Source organism: Arctopsyche grandis, chromosome 13 (assembly GCF_051622035.1).
Source record: "Arctopsyche grandis isolate Sample6627 chromosome 13, ASM5162203v2, whole genome shotgun sequence".
In the NCBI taxonomy this organism is placed as follows: domain Eukaryota; kingdom Metazoa; phylum Arthropoda; class Insecta; order Trichoptera; family Hydropsychidae; genus Arctopsyche; species Arctopsyche grandis.
The window spans coordinates 19,554,170-19,572,401 of NC_135367.1; the positions used below are offsets into that span (position 1 = coordinate 19,554,170).

General features: G+C 34.2%; 1 protein-coding gene across 1 annotated transcript in view; it reads right to left on the reverse strand.

Moving 5' to 3' along the window:
* The window catches only part of LOC143921626 (laminin subunit alpha-1-like), an 82,082-nt gene extending 77,404 nt beyond the window's left edge, over positions 1–4,678 (reverse strand). The window contains exons 1-3 of the mRNA XM_077444980.1: positions 4,597–4,678; positions 3,811–3,979; positions 2,065–2,233 (exon numbers count right to left, since the gene is read on the reverse strand). Of these exons, the coding sequence (XP_077301106.1) occupies positions 2,065–2,233; positions 3,811–3,979; positions 4,597–4,678 (420 nt within the window). The remainder of the gene's footprint in view (positions 1–2,064; positions 2,234–3,810; positions 3,980–4,596) is intronic.
* Between the last annotated feature and the right edge of the window lie 13,554 nt (positions 4,679–18,232).

The following is an 18,232-nucleotide window of genomic DNA, read 5'->3' on the forward strand; positions in this document are numbered from 1 at the left end:
TCTTTGGAGACAACGGATTTATATATGTGAGTGCGGTTTGCAATTTAATATTTTAATAATAACTTTAGTAAAGAATATAAAATTACACGAATTACTTTAATATAATTTAAATATAAAAAAGAACTGATAGACAGTTGGGAAACACCGTTTCTGTTTGCTATTATTCTATTAAGTAAAGTTCGTTAAAGATTTTTGGCTGGAAGCAATTATGTGGAAGATTTATTGCTTCTGTGGGACCGACTGAAGGACCCTTTTTTTGTATTCAGGTAAGGAGATGTATCTCGTTCGTATATTTTTTTGCTCAGATTTGACACAAAAATTAGCACAAAATTTTTCGAAATAACTGATATAAAACCGCTTTTTACGACCGATTTGCTGTTTATTTTTACACTTAAATTATACTAGGATGCAATTAGTAGAATAAGTGATTAGATGGTTAAGTTTTTAGTTTAAATTTCGTGCAATAGCCGGGTTTAAGCGAGTAATAGCGGGAAGAACGCAGAAGCACGTCTTCCCCGCATGACACGAAAGACCGAACTCCATGTACATACATATGTATGTATATATACAGGAACTTTTTTCAAGATGATTCGATTGGTTGGAGGGAGAGGTCAGAGGACATTGTTTAAAATCATTACCTTGATACAATGCTAGAATTTCACATCATCTATCGTGGGAAATCGAAAATTAACATTTTTCGTTTCAAAACATGTAATCATTATTTCTAAATACATATTATTCAGCAACATAGCTCAGTGGTGAACGAATAATGTTAGCAACTGAAGAGTCACGGGTTCAAGTCCTGATCCAACATTGCTGGGAAGACCTTAGATATATTTATGTCACCTTAAATCGATCGTTCATTGTCGAAACAGTTCCTACCAAATTGGCCACCTACCCTCATTTATCACCATTATTTGAATTTAATTTCAAATTCATAACAATATTATAAATTTATATATATTACATATGTAAAAAGTTGGCCACAGTTGTCGCCTTGAATCGATTCTACAATGACACCACGGTAAAATTAAATTAAAAACAAAACATGTATATATATATATATATTACTTTGCATAAAGGTTTAAAATATAAAAAAGTAATAGTGGTAAATTAAAGCGACAACTAGACACTATATGTATCATATTATTAACTTTGCATTTTTCTAATACATGTTTATTTAATACAAAAAACCTATAATCATTCAAAATACGTACGCCGATCTATGAATCACCACGTATATATGTAGATAATAAAAACGTCATAAACACACTTATAAAGAAGAAAAGTAAAAATTAAAATATTTAAACAGCACCCATTACACAACGCAAAGGTGTATAGAACGAACCCGGGACGATAATACCCAGAGCAAATACGAAGCATAATGGATAAAGCAGCAAGTGTGATTTTAAGCTCTTTTGAAAACAAGTAAACACAGCGCATGTTTATCAACAACATTACCATTTACGGGTTTGTCGACTTTCGTCAATTTATGTATGCGACAAAAATATCGGAAAATGCAGAACGGAACACGCAAACGAATCGAATTGTAAAAGACGAGGGTCAAAAGATCGAAATCTCTACATATGAACATACATCCTACGAGATTGTAAATGTTTTCAGACCGAATTATCGTTTCCTACGGAAGTGAATCATGGCGAACATGTGCAATGAATTTCCTCGTTGGAATACCTCGACGTGGTCAAGATGAAAATAATCTTCGCCGACTTTATATATGTAGTTCGAATACGTCATATACAAAATTATAGACGAAGAATATTTTCAGCGACTCGATAATAACGACTTTCAAACTCTAGGGTGTGTATATCCGATGCTTGGGGGGGGGGGGGGGCATGGGGATGGGATGCTTTTTCATTTCCTTCTTTGTTCTTGATTAATGAACGTTCGACTTCGCCGCTTCTTTGTCGACATCTCCTTCTCTCGTGACACCTATTGTTAATTCGATTCGAAGCAGCATCGATCGGGGTTAAAGTTGTCGAAGAACTTCACCAATCACTCCCGTTCTACCGTACCGAGCGTAAATCATTCGAATTCAGCACTCACCTGTCCCAAATCCAAGGTGACTGAGATGGACTCGAACTCGGCACCTTCTGTTAGAGATGGACTCTGCCACCAGTGATCGTTGTTTCCGTCTATGGCGTATTGGATGGGATGTCGTTTGTTGGGATCTGGACTGTGATCGTCGCATACTCCACACTGTGCAGATCTTCCTCTACGATAAATAAAATAAAATTTGAAAATATTCTGGTGCAAAATTGAAAACATAACGTCCACCCATGTATTATTTACATATGGAGATTTAGAAATATGTAATTGTTTACTTCGACAAATGGCCAAACAAACCACCACTATTTGTTTTGGAAGAAGATGAAGTCACAAAGGGAATCCGAAAGAAAAACGTACAATCGTCTTATGACATACTTATATACATACATATATATTCTATATATAGGATGGCTCATATACAATCTATATATATACATACGATTAAAATAATTACACTGAGCAACAAAAAATCACGTTTTTTACTTACCGCAGCGGAAACTAACCAATCTTTACCAAGTTTGACAAATTAAATTCGAATATGACAATGATTTTTGTTGGTTTCATATCGCTTATGAGATATGAGTGTTTAAAAAAATTCACAATTTTTCCAGGTTTTTGACTTTTGCAATCTTTAACATATATTGCTGCGTCAAAAGTGAATATTGGAATAAATACTAATTTTTTTCTATCGATTGTGATTTTTTTATTGCTTTAAAATACGAATAATTAATTATTTAGCAAATTTTTAAAGTCAAAAATATATTTTATTTTATAGAAAAACCAAAAAACTTTTTTTTATTGGTATTATTTTTAAGTTGTTCTAATCATGAAATCATAATCATAATTATTCGTATCATAACGCCATTATGTATATAGGAGTTGTCCGTGACACATGTATGTACATATATAAAGTATGGGTCTACGTGACGAGACAGAATGTTAAATGACAGAAAACGCAAATATCGGAAGGCAAAGATCGAAAATCGAAAGATCTTAAGTCGAAAGATAAAAAAAAAATGGTGCATGGTAAACGGTACATACTCACTTAATTTGCGCGAGCAGGATACAACAGGAACAAGAGGAACATGCTTTTCCTCCTGTATTCTGCGCGCGCACATTAATACGGGAGGAAAAGCCTGTTCCTCTTGTTCCTGTTGTATCCTGCTCGCGCAAATTAAGTGAGTATGTACCGTTTACCATGCACCATTTTTTTTGATCTTTCGACTTAAGATCTTTCGATTTTCGATCTTTGCCTTCCGATATTTGCGTTTTCTGTCATTTAACATTCTGTCTGGTCACGGAGACCGATAAAGTATGTATGTATGTAGTATGGAATTTGTACATATATAAGACTAGCTGTACCCGGTATGCGTTGCAATTCCACAATAACGCATGCAATTCCCGTTCCCGAGTTAAAGTCGTGGTAATTTGACTTATCCAGCGTTTAACAGCGGAAAAACACAGGCAGCGAACACACTTGAAATTATTTGTTTATTTTAAATTGTTTATTTTACCATAGCAACGCAGGTGGAGACGCGAAAAAATTGCGTTACAATGCCACTCATTCCCGTTTTTCCCGTTTCCGTTCTCGTTTTTGGGCGATTTTTTTTACAGAAACCATCGCGGGCATACATACAAAAACTCCTGTAAGGTTCATCGCAATCGGATGAATCGGTGACAGACAAACATTGATTTTTATATACATATATAGACAAATAAATTTAAATCTGAAGCAACAGTTACCTTGGTGAATTATGCTCTCTGCAGTATTCCTCTCGTCCGTTTCGTCCACAAGTGGCATTTGCTTCTATACGTGCCGTAGTAGCCAAGTTGAAAACACTAGGCCAAGCACCACTAGGACCGGTCGTACCATTTTTGGCTCCTGTCGTGTGACCGCTGAGGAATCTACGTGCTGAAAAAAATTATGAAGATTCGATTAGACTGTGAGACGGGGTATTTTTTTTCCTTTCTAAAACTTCAACGGGCTTTATCTCCACCTGTTTGGGGACTAATGGGGTCGACGTTGACGGTAATTGCCGGTGAAGTTTCATTTATCAGAACGTCAAAGAATTATCACAACTAATGCGTTTCTTTGCTATCGCACACTGGAGCGACAGCGAACGAGGAAAATATTTGCCTAAATCGGATTTTTTTCAGGTGTGCACACTTTTTTTTTTAGACAAAATAGCATTCTAGAGCGTAAGTCAGAGTAAAAAAAATTTAAATATAAATGTAAATACACACACGTACACAGGAAGGTACGCTAACGAGAGTGAATGTCTCTCCTATGGGTATCATAATCGGTTTTCGATTCGTTAATGAGAGTATATGATTATAAAACGCGTGGGATGTTTCTCAATCGGCTTAATACTAATATCATCCTGTTTTAATTATAGCATAAAGTTTACAACGGTATTTATCTATACGTTAATTTCGGCCGCATATTTTCGATCCTTTTCCATTATATGTTTAACGATTAAAATACGTATTGTTTCATCGAATAAAATGAACACAGTATTCAGAATGGACCTACAAAGTTTGAGGATCTCATGAATTTTTCGTCAGATAACGCGGGCTTCAAAATCCCCCGTGATGTTAACATTGTCGGCATCTTGTAACGTTCGGATCCTTTTTTTGTTACTTTTATTATTATTTCGTGTTGATTATGTAGGATCCTTTTCCGAAGGATGGAAATAAATAGGCCCGGATACCTTTTAAAATTGTCCGGAATCGTTAACAGAGTCACCTGTTTGGGAGATGAGATTAGATCGAATGCTCGTTCGCCCTCCAAAAGGGTTAACTCAGGGTATGTAAAAATCGTTACGAATAAATGCATGTTAATTTTCAACGGAATGAAAAAAAAATGAACATACTTTTATACAATTTTATCAATATACAAATCAATAAATATCTCATACGATTAGATACAACAATGACTATTTGCTGATTTATATGACACGCAATAACAATATGATAATTTGTTCATTCATACGAACGAAATCAATTATACGATACGCATCGGGAAATGCGTAGGATTTAATTCGAAATGTATAGTAATTATCGATCGTAATAACAGTCAATTTTATTTCACTTAAATTAATCAGCATATAATTAACAATTATATTCCATTTCCAAATGATACTTAATATACATGACATGAAAAAACATCTTGAATTTCTTAGTGAGTAAGAAAATAGCGTTTTTTTTTCGAAATATCTTTTTAGTACGTCGCCCCCGGTGTTGGTCCCCCGTAGTTCGGGACATGGGGCTTTTAAGGACCTCTGCGGGGGGCCCCCTTAGGCCTTCGCCCCCCTAGAACTACCGACAACAATAGATAGATACGTGTGCTCGATATATAATTTTTTATGTGACGCTGACGGCAATAGTTCCGACACTCTTCGTCCTTAAACGTAATTAATGGACAGGTACGAAGAGGGATGACAGCGTATGATATGTGCGTTCGAGAAAGGTAAAGGAAATACATGAAAATTTCATGTATCTAAAAAAGACAATAAGAGCATAGAATGTAATAAATTTATTGATTTCAATAGATTGTTTTTGAATCCTTACCATTTTGACGGAGGAAAAGATTTAATGTCTTAATTTTACATTATCACTGAAGATTGTAATCATTTCTTCAAATCATCCATAAATTCCATCAACAGCAAAAACTTTTCGACTATTATTGGCAAATTGGTTGACTAATCATATGAAAATTTATCAATAATTGTCCACATTGCACCAGTTTTGAATTTTAAAAAGAATTTTGAAGACAATTATACATTTTGGATAATGAGCCAACATGTATGTAGAAGGGGTTTCAACAGATGTAAAGTGCATATGCAAGTGTCAAGATTCACATTTAAACAGACAAAATATTAAAAAATAATCAGAACCATCAGATGCAGGTACATCTAAATGATTTATTTAATGTATTTCAATGAATATTTTTTAATAAATTAAAAGCGAGATAAATTATACAATCCCTAGCTAATTCAATGGAGTAAAGAGCACATTTGTACCTGTAACATAATTCATTTAGAAATCGGTTAAGATCATATCCCATTGTGGGTCGAAAGTCCCATACACACATACGAGTAACCTTTTGGATAGCATCAGTGTTTTAAAAAAGTCGTGGCCTGTTTACACCTCTTTCATGCTTCGGGATGCACGTTTTATTTTAACGGAAGACAAATAGCTCCGAGCATGGAACTGTCAAGTCATTTCTAAGGTCTATATTCTCAATAACAATACAAATAAATAAATAAAGACGGGGTTGCTTTACGACCCGAGAGCGTCTCGAGAAGAAGATTTTCGAGTGTTAAAAATACAATCGAATATGAATGTATGTGTATGTTTGTGGAGTGTACGATTTTAGCACCGGATTTTAGCCGCCGATGACAGACCAGTTGATGGATGATGATGACTTTTTTGCAGGGGGAGGTTACCTGAGTGAGATGGAAGGAGGCGCAACAGTCGTTTTTTTATCATAAAGGAGATAAATTCATCGCGAAAGGACAATAAGAGCGAAACAATGCTGATAAATTCTTGGGAAATTTTATACGAGAAATTTTTCGCACAAGATTCTTTTACAGTGAAAATAAAAGACCCGAAAACATAAATCAAGCTTGAGATTTTTAGTATCAATTTTGTACGAATTTAAGTAAGTATTGAACGCGAGTGATAAAACGGATTGAAAATAAATGCAAGGGAATTTTACAACCGTTTAATTGCAAGAAGGGAATGGGATATTTTATCACAATAGGGATGACACTAAGTACCACTAAACTTTCAGTCTGAATAATAAAAAGCTTTTATTGTAAATCAAGAAGCGCTTGATTGAATGTGGAAAACATTAAAATCCTTTTAGAAGTAAGAATCCTGCAATCATTTTATATGCACCAATAAAAAATATCACATGAGATGTGTGTAGAAACGAATAATAAATTTAATACTACGATTTTTCATCGTGAAAATTTTAAGTTTCAGCATAAAAAAAGAAAGTTTCTACGGTGTGAAAAATGTGAATGCATTTCTCCGTATTAAACGCTTTAATATATCACACACAGTTCTTTTACACTTCCACTTTCATAAGCGCTCTCATTTTTCAATCGTTAACTTTGTAATGGATACAAGTTTTTTCTTTATTTAAAAATGAAAGCACATTCGAAATAGATCAAGGGAGTCACGCGCCGCACTCACGAGAAATGCATTTGACACAATTCATTTATAAAGAAAAAAACCGACGTGAATTTATATTGGGTCATTAGTAGTTTGAAATATGACGTTTCAGTAAATGAAAATTGATTTAACTTTTGAACGCCCGTTAAGGGTTCTTAGTCCACATCAAAGCACACCACTCATCATAATCAAAGTCGCAAATTGTCTTTTGATATTATACATATATATCACTACAAGATAGAAATTAAAATACACTGAAATGCACTATGCATGCAAATGCACACAATTAATGGACGTGGCCAGAATAAGGGTGTAATTTCAAATAAACTCCGTAGACACAAATAAATATTCATACGTATTTTCCATTTGCATACGTACATGTATTCAAAATATATGTACATATGTATACACGTATTCATTAAATGAAAATGATCAAAATATATACGCGAAAGATGAATCTTACAAATTTTATATGACTAATACATATGTATAATAGTAGAAATATATGCATTGATCCACCACAGCTTTAGGAATTTATAAATATGTACATCATTAAATTCACATATAATACAAAACAATTAGAATTAATTCAGAATATAATTCATTTTGAAGTTCAATATTTAGCAATGTATTTGTGTATATAAAAAAGGTGATTTGATCTTCAATTTTTGTTCCGTAAGAGTCTCAATAATGACTTCAAATACTTAACACTATTTAAATATCTAAAATCAAATAGAAAGCCTTAAAATATTTAGATAATTTTTTAGGTATTCATTCAGGTATTGGATATATGTATATGTATTACATAATACATACATATGTATGTGAATCCAGGCTGATCGTTTCCTATCGGAGTTTGCCATTTTATCTGATTTCATTATTTTAACATTTCCAAACAAATTACCAATCCATTCTAATTAGTTATCATTATTTGAATAAAATTTCAAATTTATAAAAATAATATAATTAATGTATATAAAGTATTTGGCCATAAGTGTTGCCTTGCGGCAAAATCCGTAACAGCACCATGGTAAATATAATTTCACAAAACAAATACATGTATGCAATAAAAGGACAAATTAAAGTGCTTCTTTCCAGACACGACGTTTTGAAACCATACGCAAGACAAAAATTGAATTTAGCAATATAATCTATAAGGCATAAAACAACTTATGTACTTCGGTGTTAGCTGACCCGAGTATGTCGGTAAGATATCAAAGTGACCTAAAGAGTGGAAGTGGTTCAAAATCAGACCACAAATTTTTGACGGGCAGAAATGTCACTGAACTAAGAGTGAGCTAATAAAAAGTAAAAATACCAAATTTTCTTATACAATAATCCGTGCGAGAATTAGACCTGCAATTACTCCCAGTATACATATGTATGTAGTTACCTCACCCGAGTGCATAAGTGCACAAAATGAAGATGCATTCACACGGCATAAATACATATGCACGTCGTTAACAGTTGATTAGGCTCTCTCGTGCAGACATGCCGTGCAAGATTTAATTATGAGAACGATGGGGGAGGAGAGGGTGCTCGCGGACCACATGTTGAGCGGCTTTGGCGCCCCGGTCTAGAAACGTTCCGACATTCTTCGGTCCAGTAAAAGGCTTTCGTTGTATGTAGTCCGGGAAATGAGCCCTAAACGGTGTGGCAAATTAGCGGTCGGTTTGAGCAAATTACAGACTGTGGACCCCAGGACTACCCGCTGAGAGCTTCGACGACCGAATAAGTCCCGCAGGATTACTGGATAACGTCGATAGTCGATTCGGGACACCATATAATAAGTGGTGCTTAGCCATTCCGACGCCTAAACCTACGTACTTACATTAGGGATACCTAGAAATGCTTCAGGGGGTCGGCAGAACTTGTTTAAATTAATATTATACACCTATTACGCGTAAGCTCTACTGTGGAGATTTGTTCGCTGGTAAATCAACAGACAAATCTTTAGCAATTTGTCGGTTGTAGAGGTTCTTCAGAGATTTTTTTATTTTATTTAATTCTTTTACATATGTAGATATATACCAGGAAGGCCTGACAGTTAGACCCCAATGCGTCTTCCGAGACCAGGGTTTCCCAAACTATGTTCCGCGGAACATCAGTGTTCCACTGACCCTGAATAGGTGTTCCGCGACAATTTGGAAAGGTTTTATACACTGAAACACATTTAAATATTTTCTACTCCATAGGGCCCGAAATTATTCTTCTCGGCGATCCTGGGAATTACCCAACCTAAAAAATAAGTGTTCCGTTGAAATTTCCGGGTTTGCCAAGTGTTCCATTGCAGAAAAAATTTGGAAAACCCTGTCCTAGACATTTAATTACAAACATTGTAGCAATTTTATTACATAAATCACTGTATTTCAAGAGGCTGAACAACACGAAATTAACAATTCATTAATTAATTAATCCATTAATCTATGGATTTAGAGTTGTACATAATTTTTTACATAATGTACATAAATCAAATTCAAATATTTGTGAAACGGGTAGGATGGTTTTTACCAATTTGAGGAACCGTTTCAAAAATGAAAATCAGATAAATTGGCAAACTCTGATAATAATCGATCGACAAATATACAAGTCTAACCAGCAGTATTAAAGATTAGCACGGGATCAAACCCGTAATCTCTCGGTGCTAAACATAAACGCAACCACCGAACCGCAATGCTGGTTGATGATCCTAATTAAGCTTCGAGGACTCTAACTAACTAATGGACAGTATAATACTTTTTTAACAAAAAGTTTTAAGAAATATTAGGTTAGTTTGATGCATATCAGAGGGTGGAAATTGATCTATAGATTTAGTTGCAAGCAAATCGTCCAAAAAGTCTCCAGCAATTTTTATTGTGTAGTTGTTTCTCAAATACCAGCAACTTGTCTACCATTTCATCACATCTAAATCACTGATCAGATATGTACAACTGATCAGATCATCCAAACTTTGTTCGTTGCTGTCTTTCAAGGACTCTAAATATAATTATGTAAATACATTTCCACAAATAAAGAATTATTTTTTATACGTGTCGTATTATTATCCCCCCCCCCTTCGTTTTTTCAGATTTTAATTGTATAAACACCTATAACTTTATCATTTTCACACTATATCTTATAAAATTTGCATTGCAGGCTCTCATTATCTCTCATATATATTTGTAGTTCACTAATAGTTTATATATGTACATATCATGAATGATAGAAATGTTTTTATAAAATTGAAATGACCGATGTGGTGTTCGTTCTTTGGCCATGGCGTTCTTGCCACTTGTTTGGCGGCTCTCTTTTATATATCATCTATGTATCTTTGTTTTAAACTCTCTGATTTCGATTTTTAGGATTGATTTTGGACTGAGAGCGTCTCTTCCGAAGTGCGATATTTCACGAACCTTTTATCAATATGATCTAAAAACTGCATTGAAAACATAACTTTTCTTTGACTATCAGAACGTATTTGAGAGGTCTCTACATGTGTACATACATACATACATAGTTACGACAATTATTATTGGTGCCAGAGACCGTACAAAAGAGACTGTTCTGGCAAATCTCTACACATTCATACGGATACCCACCTGAAGAGATTTACCAAACAAGTCTATCGACGTGCGAGGGGTGTGTGGGTGAGTTGTGAAACAATAGGGCGAAACCACCTGTAGTAATTTTGATTGAGCGAATAATTTACATTGTCCATAGTTGTACGTATGCGGTAAATCACAAGACAATGCAATATTATGTACGTGCCCTTCTCCCTCTCCACTCGGTTATTTATCGAGATTCGCCCGACAGAATGAATGCTCTCTGTGTGTTTGTTGGACCGTTGAATGTTTATTGCTTTGAGCGAAACGTGACTAATAAAGGTAATTGAATAAGTGTTCGAGTTGACGTCTTTATTGACGGTTCACTATCGAACCGTTTCTATGCACTACAATCTGCCATTATGCTTACTAATTATGTCATTACAACTATGGAGTCACGTTTGGTGATAAATTTACTCCTTTTGGATGTGGAGAGCATTTTTTTTTACACAAATACATACACTAATCATTCATTTTTAGATTCTGCCTATCTTTATAGGCACCTCCGATTTCTGTACATATGATTTTTTCAGTTTGTTTGGATTAGAATTTTCCGTGCTTATAAGGTGTGCTCGTGAAAATTTCCACGGGGGTTGAAAATGCGTGGCGAATTTCTCTTGACGATATTTCACTTTGGCGCGTGATCACGACCATGTGTAAATCATGAAAATAAATAATTCATCGGCGATGACAAGCGGCGCCCGTAGCCCGACGCGCCCCACACTTTGATTTATTTATGCGATAGACGCGCACATTCAGGTACATTTCATTAATATTTATCACTTATTATTACCGCGAATTATAGGAAAAAATTAAATATTGTAATATATGTGTTGATTTCATCTCTTGTGTCTAATGAAAATACCCAAGTACAGATAAATAGCTACAGCTTATTGGGCTCGATTATTTTCTCATGAAATTGCTTAGTAAAAATGAGAGGAAAAAAGTAACTTTCACCACTATTTAATTGAGTTGTGAAAGGGCGGTAGAAAGCCGCTTTGGATCTGACATGAGATTCCGATGTAATTTTTAATGAGGTAGTTAATGATGATACTCCTCTAGTTTCATGTCGGAGACATTAAGTAACTTCAATGTTAGCTAACCCCCGTATGTCGGTAAAATATCGACACGATCTAAAGCGTAAAGTGGTTCAAATTTAGATCGCAAATTTTTGACGGGCAGGAATGTCACTGAACTAATAGAGAAAAGCTAATAAAAAGCACACCACCTACATATAAAGTCAACATTTTTATAGAAGAAAACAAAAAAAAAATCGGATGAGACCAACTCATGACTATTATTACGTATTTGAGGAATATAAGAAGGTCACAAAACAAAATTCGATATTGAACCGTACAGACACATTCACACATACCGGCAGCATTATGAAATACTAATAGCTATGACAGCATTTTCGATACAAATTGAGCGCAAATGTATGAAAACTTCTAGACAAGTTCTACTTTCGGTTGTCGGATTTTATTAAAACATAGATAAAGTAAAAAATTCAATCAGTATTATACATTATTACACTTAAATTTTAAGAGCTCACATGTGAATGTGAATTTTTTCGTGAAGAGCACACACACACAAGGCGTCAAAAAAAATAGAGGAAGAAAAATCGAACAATAGTAAACTGCTACTTTCGGTTGACAGATGCTTACCCAATTTTATACATAAGTTGGTATTAAACTTAAACTTTTAGATATGAAATTTTTAGTTCAATAAACCAAAATGTTTCTGAGAAAAACATAAAAAAACCTTGATTTTCTGGAGTATAAAATTTATCAACCAACCAACCATATGAGAAATTTCCTCTTCGATCCAACCCATACCATAAAGCCATTCATTTAATTATCATTATTTATTTAAAGTTTCAAACCATTATGGCATATCAGGTAATTCCTAATGCACCAGAATGGTTGAGTAATATTTTAATCAAATTAAAATTTCAACCAATTAAAATTGAATAAACCCACTGAGGCACAAACCTTTCGGCTTATACATGTTGAAATAAAATACATGTTGTTCAGGAAATGCGAAAATCCGTCCATTCAAAACGACACGCGATCAATTGCGGCTGTAATAACCCCATATACATATACATAATATGACGTTTTTGCGGTGTAATTGTTGAAAACCACTGTGTCGAGAGCTAATTGCAGTTACTAAATTTGCGCACTCCCAAATGCATATTTGCCGCCCGTTACACTTTGTGAATTAACGCAAATTTTAACTGCAAGTACTTATACCAACGATTGACACATTGCATTTCGATCGCGGACGCATATCAGAAATAATAATTAATTTGCGTGCTCGTGACACACACTATCGAGATGAAAATCGGGCGAGTTTTCACATTGCAATTTTCCCCGCAGACTCGCTCAACTTTGGCGACATTAAAAAGTGTCACGCTGTGTGTTTTAATGGATTTTGTGACATTTCCAACGATGCGCTTGACATTTTTCTAAATAACCGCAGATTATATAGATATATTATACAATGCCAGCTTCCGACTAGTGGCGCTTTCAAACTGGGTACTGTCCAAAGCCGCAAATACATACATACATATACCGGAAGATTTATCTGTCTGTCGTAATAAGAAAAAGGTTGCGCAAGGTATCAAGGGTGATGCGTGCAGAATGATAGGTGAGTTCTCAGGTAATTTTTAAGGGCTGAACGTAGACAATGAATTTCAGGTAGAAATAATGCCGCAAACAAGGACCGTCACCGTGTGGGGCTTGGGATTATAAATAGACGGTAAAGAGGAAACAAAAGGGCGTGAAAAAAAAGTAACAGCATTTCTCAGAATGCCACTCAGTTGTACGATAAAATTTTATAGCGAAAAGAGACTACAAAAAATATGAACTATTCATTTTTCATGGCAAAGGTGTCGTGAAACAAGTGGATGGGATACCGTTATGTATACTGTTGAGAATAATGTTCAGGTGATGGAAAGGACATTGGAATTCTTCTTATTCAATGTAATATTACTGTTATGTACTAGATTGCATAACGAATCTATAGACATACATACATACATTTGTATGCACATGATTTCAAAATTAACAGAATGTAACTGTCAAAAGCACTTACTCCGTTTATAAATACGTATTAATTAGATTGCATCACTTGCGCAATATTCTAGAACATGAAAACAAATGGACTTTTCATCGATGTACACAAAAATATGTACATATCTTTTATCTTATATTTTCCCACGATGCCATTACGGGTTGCCCCTGAGCAATGCCTATGATATTAAACTTGTACATATATAAATTTTAAATTATATTCAAATAATGGGTAGAATGATTTTGCCAGTTTGACGAGGAACTGTTTCAACAATGAAATCGGATAAATTGACAAACTCTCATAGGAAAAGATTGATTTGGGGTAAAAAATATCCATGTCTGACCAGCAGTACTACAGAAATACTTCCGAATAAATTCTCCTTAATTCAACCCAGGGCGTGAATCCGGGAACCTTTCGGTGGTTAGCATTAACGCAACCACCTAGATATACTGCCGTCTTATTATTTAAACAAGTTTCTACATTTCTTCAAATATGGGAATCACCGTTATCGATCACCTATGAATAAAAGGATAAATCTCACTGAAAAATACCCTAAAACAGGCGTCGGCAACCTTTTTTTGGCTGCGGGTCAAAATCAACTAAAAAGTGATTGTGAAGTTCAGCAAGGAACAAAATTGTATAGATATTTCCTTGGAGTCGTTTGTTGAAATCATTATATGTAATGGTTCGTTTTCTGTTAAGAACAAAAGTTTTAAAAACAGTGGTTTAGTGGTTTAAAATAAAATAAAATTTCCTTTGTATCATCATAAAATATCGCTATTCCGTTTGTGTGCCTGTCTGTCTGAGATAACGCTCGCCGTACTATAATAGTCGTTTTGATTCGACATACATATGTATGTACGTCAGAGCTAAACCACTGCCAAAAGTTATATACGAATTCAATAACAAAAGAAAAAAACTGCTATATATACTAATGTTTACCAATGTTTCCTCTTGGCATATTTTATTTTATTTTTTATTTTTTTATTTTATAATCTACCGCCATCTATTGAACATTGATTTAATCCGCCACTGGCACAAATTGCCGATGAGGGACGAGAGAGATGACAAATTTGATGAATGAACTGAAATTGACAAATATACCAACACACAATTACAAAGAATTGACACACGGCAATTCATCGGCAATAAAGCCCTCAATCAGTCACGCCAAATTGAATACGTTTATGGAAATTGTTCGATTAATTTCGCGAGCTGGGTGATAATGAGCACACACTTAAAATGCTGTTATGCAACCGGCAATTTGCCCGAATTTAAATCACGATGCGCCGAGACAGCCTCAATCAAAAATTAATTAAAGCAATTTTGCGCAAAAGGAAGTCTGCAATTTAACAATGTATGTACATATATTGAACCAGCAGCGTGGTCTAGTGGTGAGTATTGAATTCTTTCGTGCTTGATGCCACGGGTTCGATTCCCACTAAGAGACTCGTTACTGGCCAGACCTTGGTTTGTCGAGGTCAATCGTTTCTTAACAGAATTTGCCAATTTTTCTGATTTTCATTGAAACGTTTCCTGTAATATTGGCCTTTCCTTCCCAATTTCCTGTTGCAAACCTTGACTTATTGTTATATCTCAGGTTTCGCCAGATTTCTCACCATAGAGGTCTCTGTGGTTGTTTATCGAATGTAAAAATTCGTATCGTTACATGAAAAATGTTATTCGCATCGTATTTATACGACGTTTGTAATATGTGACCATAGATGTCAGGTATTGTTTCGATTTACATGTGTATGTATGTAATAATTATGTATTTAGATGTCTCGTTAATTATGAGTTTTCAATGTCTTGTAATCAGAGAAATGTTATATTAATAAGAGTGGCTTTAGGCGTCATATTGTTGTCAAGTGAAAATTGTCCACAGACAATCCTAAATAATTTTAGCATCAGTCGTATTTGATGCTTGTTGCTCGACGTATATATCCGATAAAAACTTCTCTGTTTGTTTACATTACTCGCAAGATGGTAAAATTGCACAATGCATTAAAAAAGACACAATAAACAACACGTAATACATTTTTATAAGTAAATTGATCCGATTGTATTCCGTGCGTTGTAGCGTATTTATAGAGACGTACCGTGTAATATTGACAACAATTATTTATGCGTAAGGGCCCTTCTATTATTATTATTACATTTCTCTGATTGTAATATATTATCCATAGTGACGATCTGGAGCTGTAATGTCACTATGGCGAAATTGTAAAAAATAAATAAATATGCATAAACACGATGAACACATATTATACATAGATCGGCAATGACCGGCAAATATAATATGATACGACACGACGATTAATATTACGCACACAGTGTGGCGTGAATGAAAACGTCTAGGGACCGGTCACGGGGGTGTTCTATTTCGGCACTCTCGAGTTGGTAACACCTGGCGTGTCTTGCTTCTAATTCAGTTTCCAGTACAACGCACTCGGCGACAGACGGCGTGGGTCAGGCAGATTCACCGACGACGGCTAATTGTGTTTTGCGAAAAATAGAAGCTGCCATCGGTGGGATGTTGTCGGTGATGGTACATAATTGGTTCCAGATAACACACAGACCCAATGCTCTATCTGTATCCGAGGTGGTTCGCCTTGGACGTGGGCGTACTCCTAGACGTGTCTCGTCTTTTCCTATCCTACGTATGTTCGTACATACATACATATGTTGTAAATAAATATTGTATACTCACACGCGAACTCTTTTGGTTGCATGATTTTTGGATAATCGGTGTCGTGAGTAATCGCTCGAATGATTTGAGCATGAATGATGCTTGTCAATAGGCGTTGGGTTTAACGCAGATGTCTGTCTTGATATGGAAATACATAAACTCGCATCAAATTTATTATACGTTCATATTTAGCTACTTCGATATATTGGTTTTTGAGCTATTAAGCTGAACATTAACATTAGAATAATATAATACTACGATTACTGACAAAATTAAATAAAAATTTTAAAATAGAAAATGATCAGTCGATTAAAATATATATAAGATTTATTGTGAACATAAATTGAAAAAAATATATATCGATATAACGCTTTAGTTTTTTATGATTTTTTGTATTGATTGATGTATGTTTATTTGTCCGTATATATTTTTATTTTTTTCATCTCTCTGAATTTTTTCGACCATTGTGACGCATTAGGGACTCCTGTAATGTCACAGTGGTCCAAACTTAAACTTTAATAAATAAATAAATATCGGCATACAATGAAAATTCATAAACTGTATGATCCATTGTATTGAATGGATTGTAAATAATTGAATAAATGAAAATATCTTGAATGTTAAATGATGGTGATAATATATATAGTGATAAAATACTATAAGATCTCCATGATGAGGACAACAAATTTCTGTTCTGAAATTTATTTAAGTTCTAGATTATTTATAAATCAGTTTATAAGAAAAATGTATAAATTGTAGATATGAGCCGTTATATTTGAAAGTGGCTTAAGTTCACTTTTCTTCATTTCTTATTGAGTTCAAGAAATTTGAAAATAAATATATCAAAAGTCATATATATATATATATATATATATATATATATATATATATATATATATATATATATATATATATATATATATGTAATATTTTACTTAATTAAGTAAAAGTCGTTTCCAAATAAATCTATTTTTTTTAATTATTATTATGTACATACATATAAGGTATATGTTTATGGATTATAAATTCTTTTGATGATATATAATATAGTTGGATGCTGATGATATGTACATAATTCGTTAGAAGGAAAAGTTGCAAAAATGATGTGAAATGTGAGCAATTTTTTATATTAACCTAAAAAGGCTAACGAGCTTTCATAGTTCAATAGAATGGTCTAGAAACAGCACATGGGCCGTGTTTAGTTGTAAATTTCAGGAATAGATTTAAGTTATGTTCTTTCTTTTTATCATAGTTTTCTAGAGGAGTTAGAAAAGAAACTGGTTAATTTGAAGATTCACAAATCTGTCTAGATGACAGTTGGACAGGCCTGATTGATAAATTGACGTTAGATTGGAAAATTGACTCCACTGATTTAACTATTTGCTAAACGAAAGCACTTCAAATTTCTTTGAGCTGGATTTCGGTGTCAACTTTTAAAACAATACAGAACGAGATGAATCAATTCAACAGAAAATGGACTAAATCAACTATTGTGGAACAATCGTCAAAAACAAACCAAAAAGAGTTGACCTAGTAACGCACAATTTCACAACACTTGGGCTGTTCTTTCCCACTAAAGCACCCTCTTCAGCGAGACTTTTGAAACAATTTTGACAGAATTTCACTCACAGCATCCGAC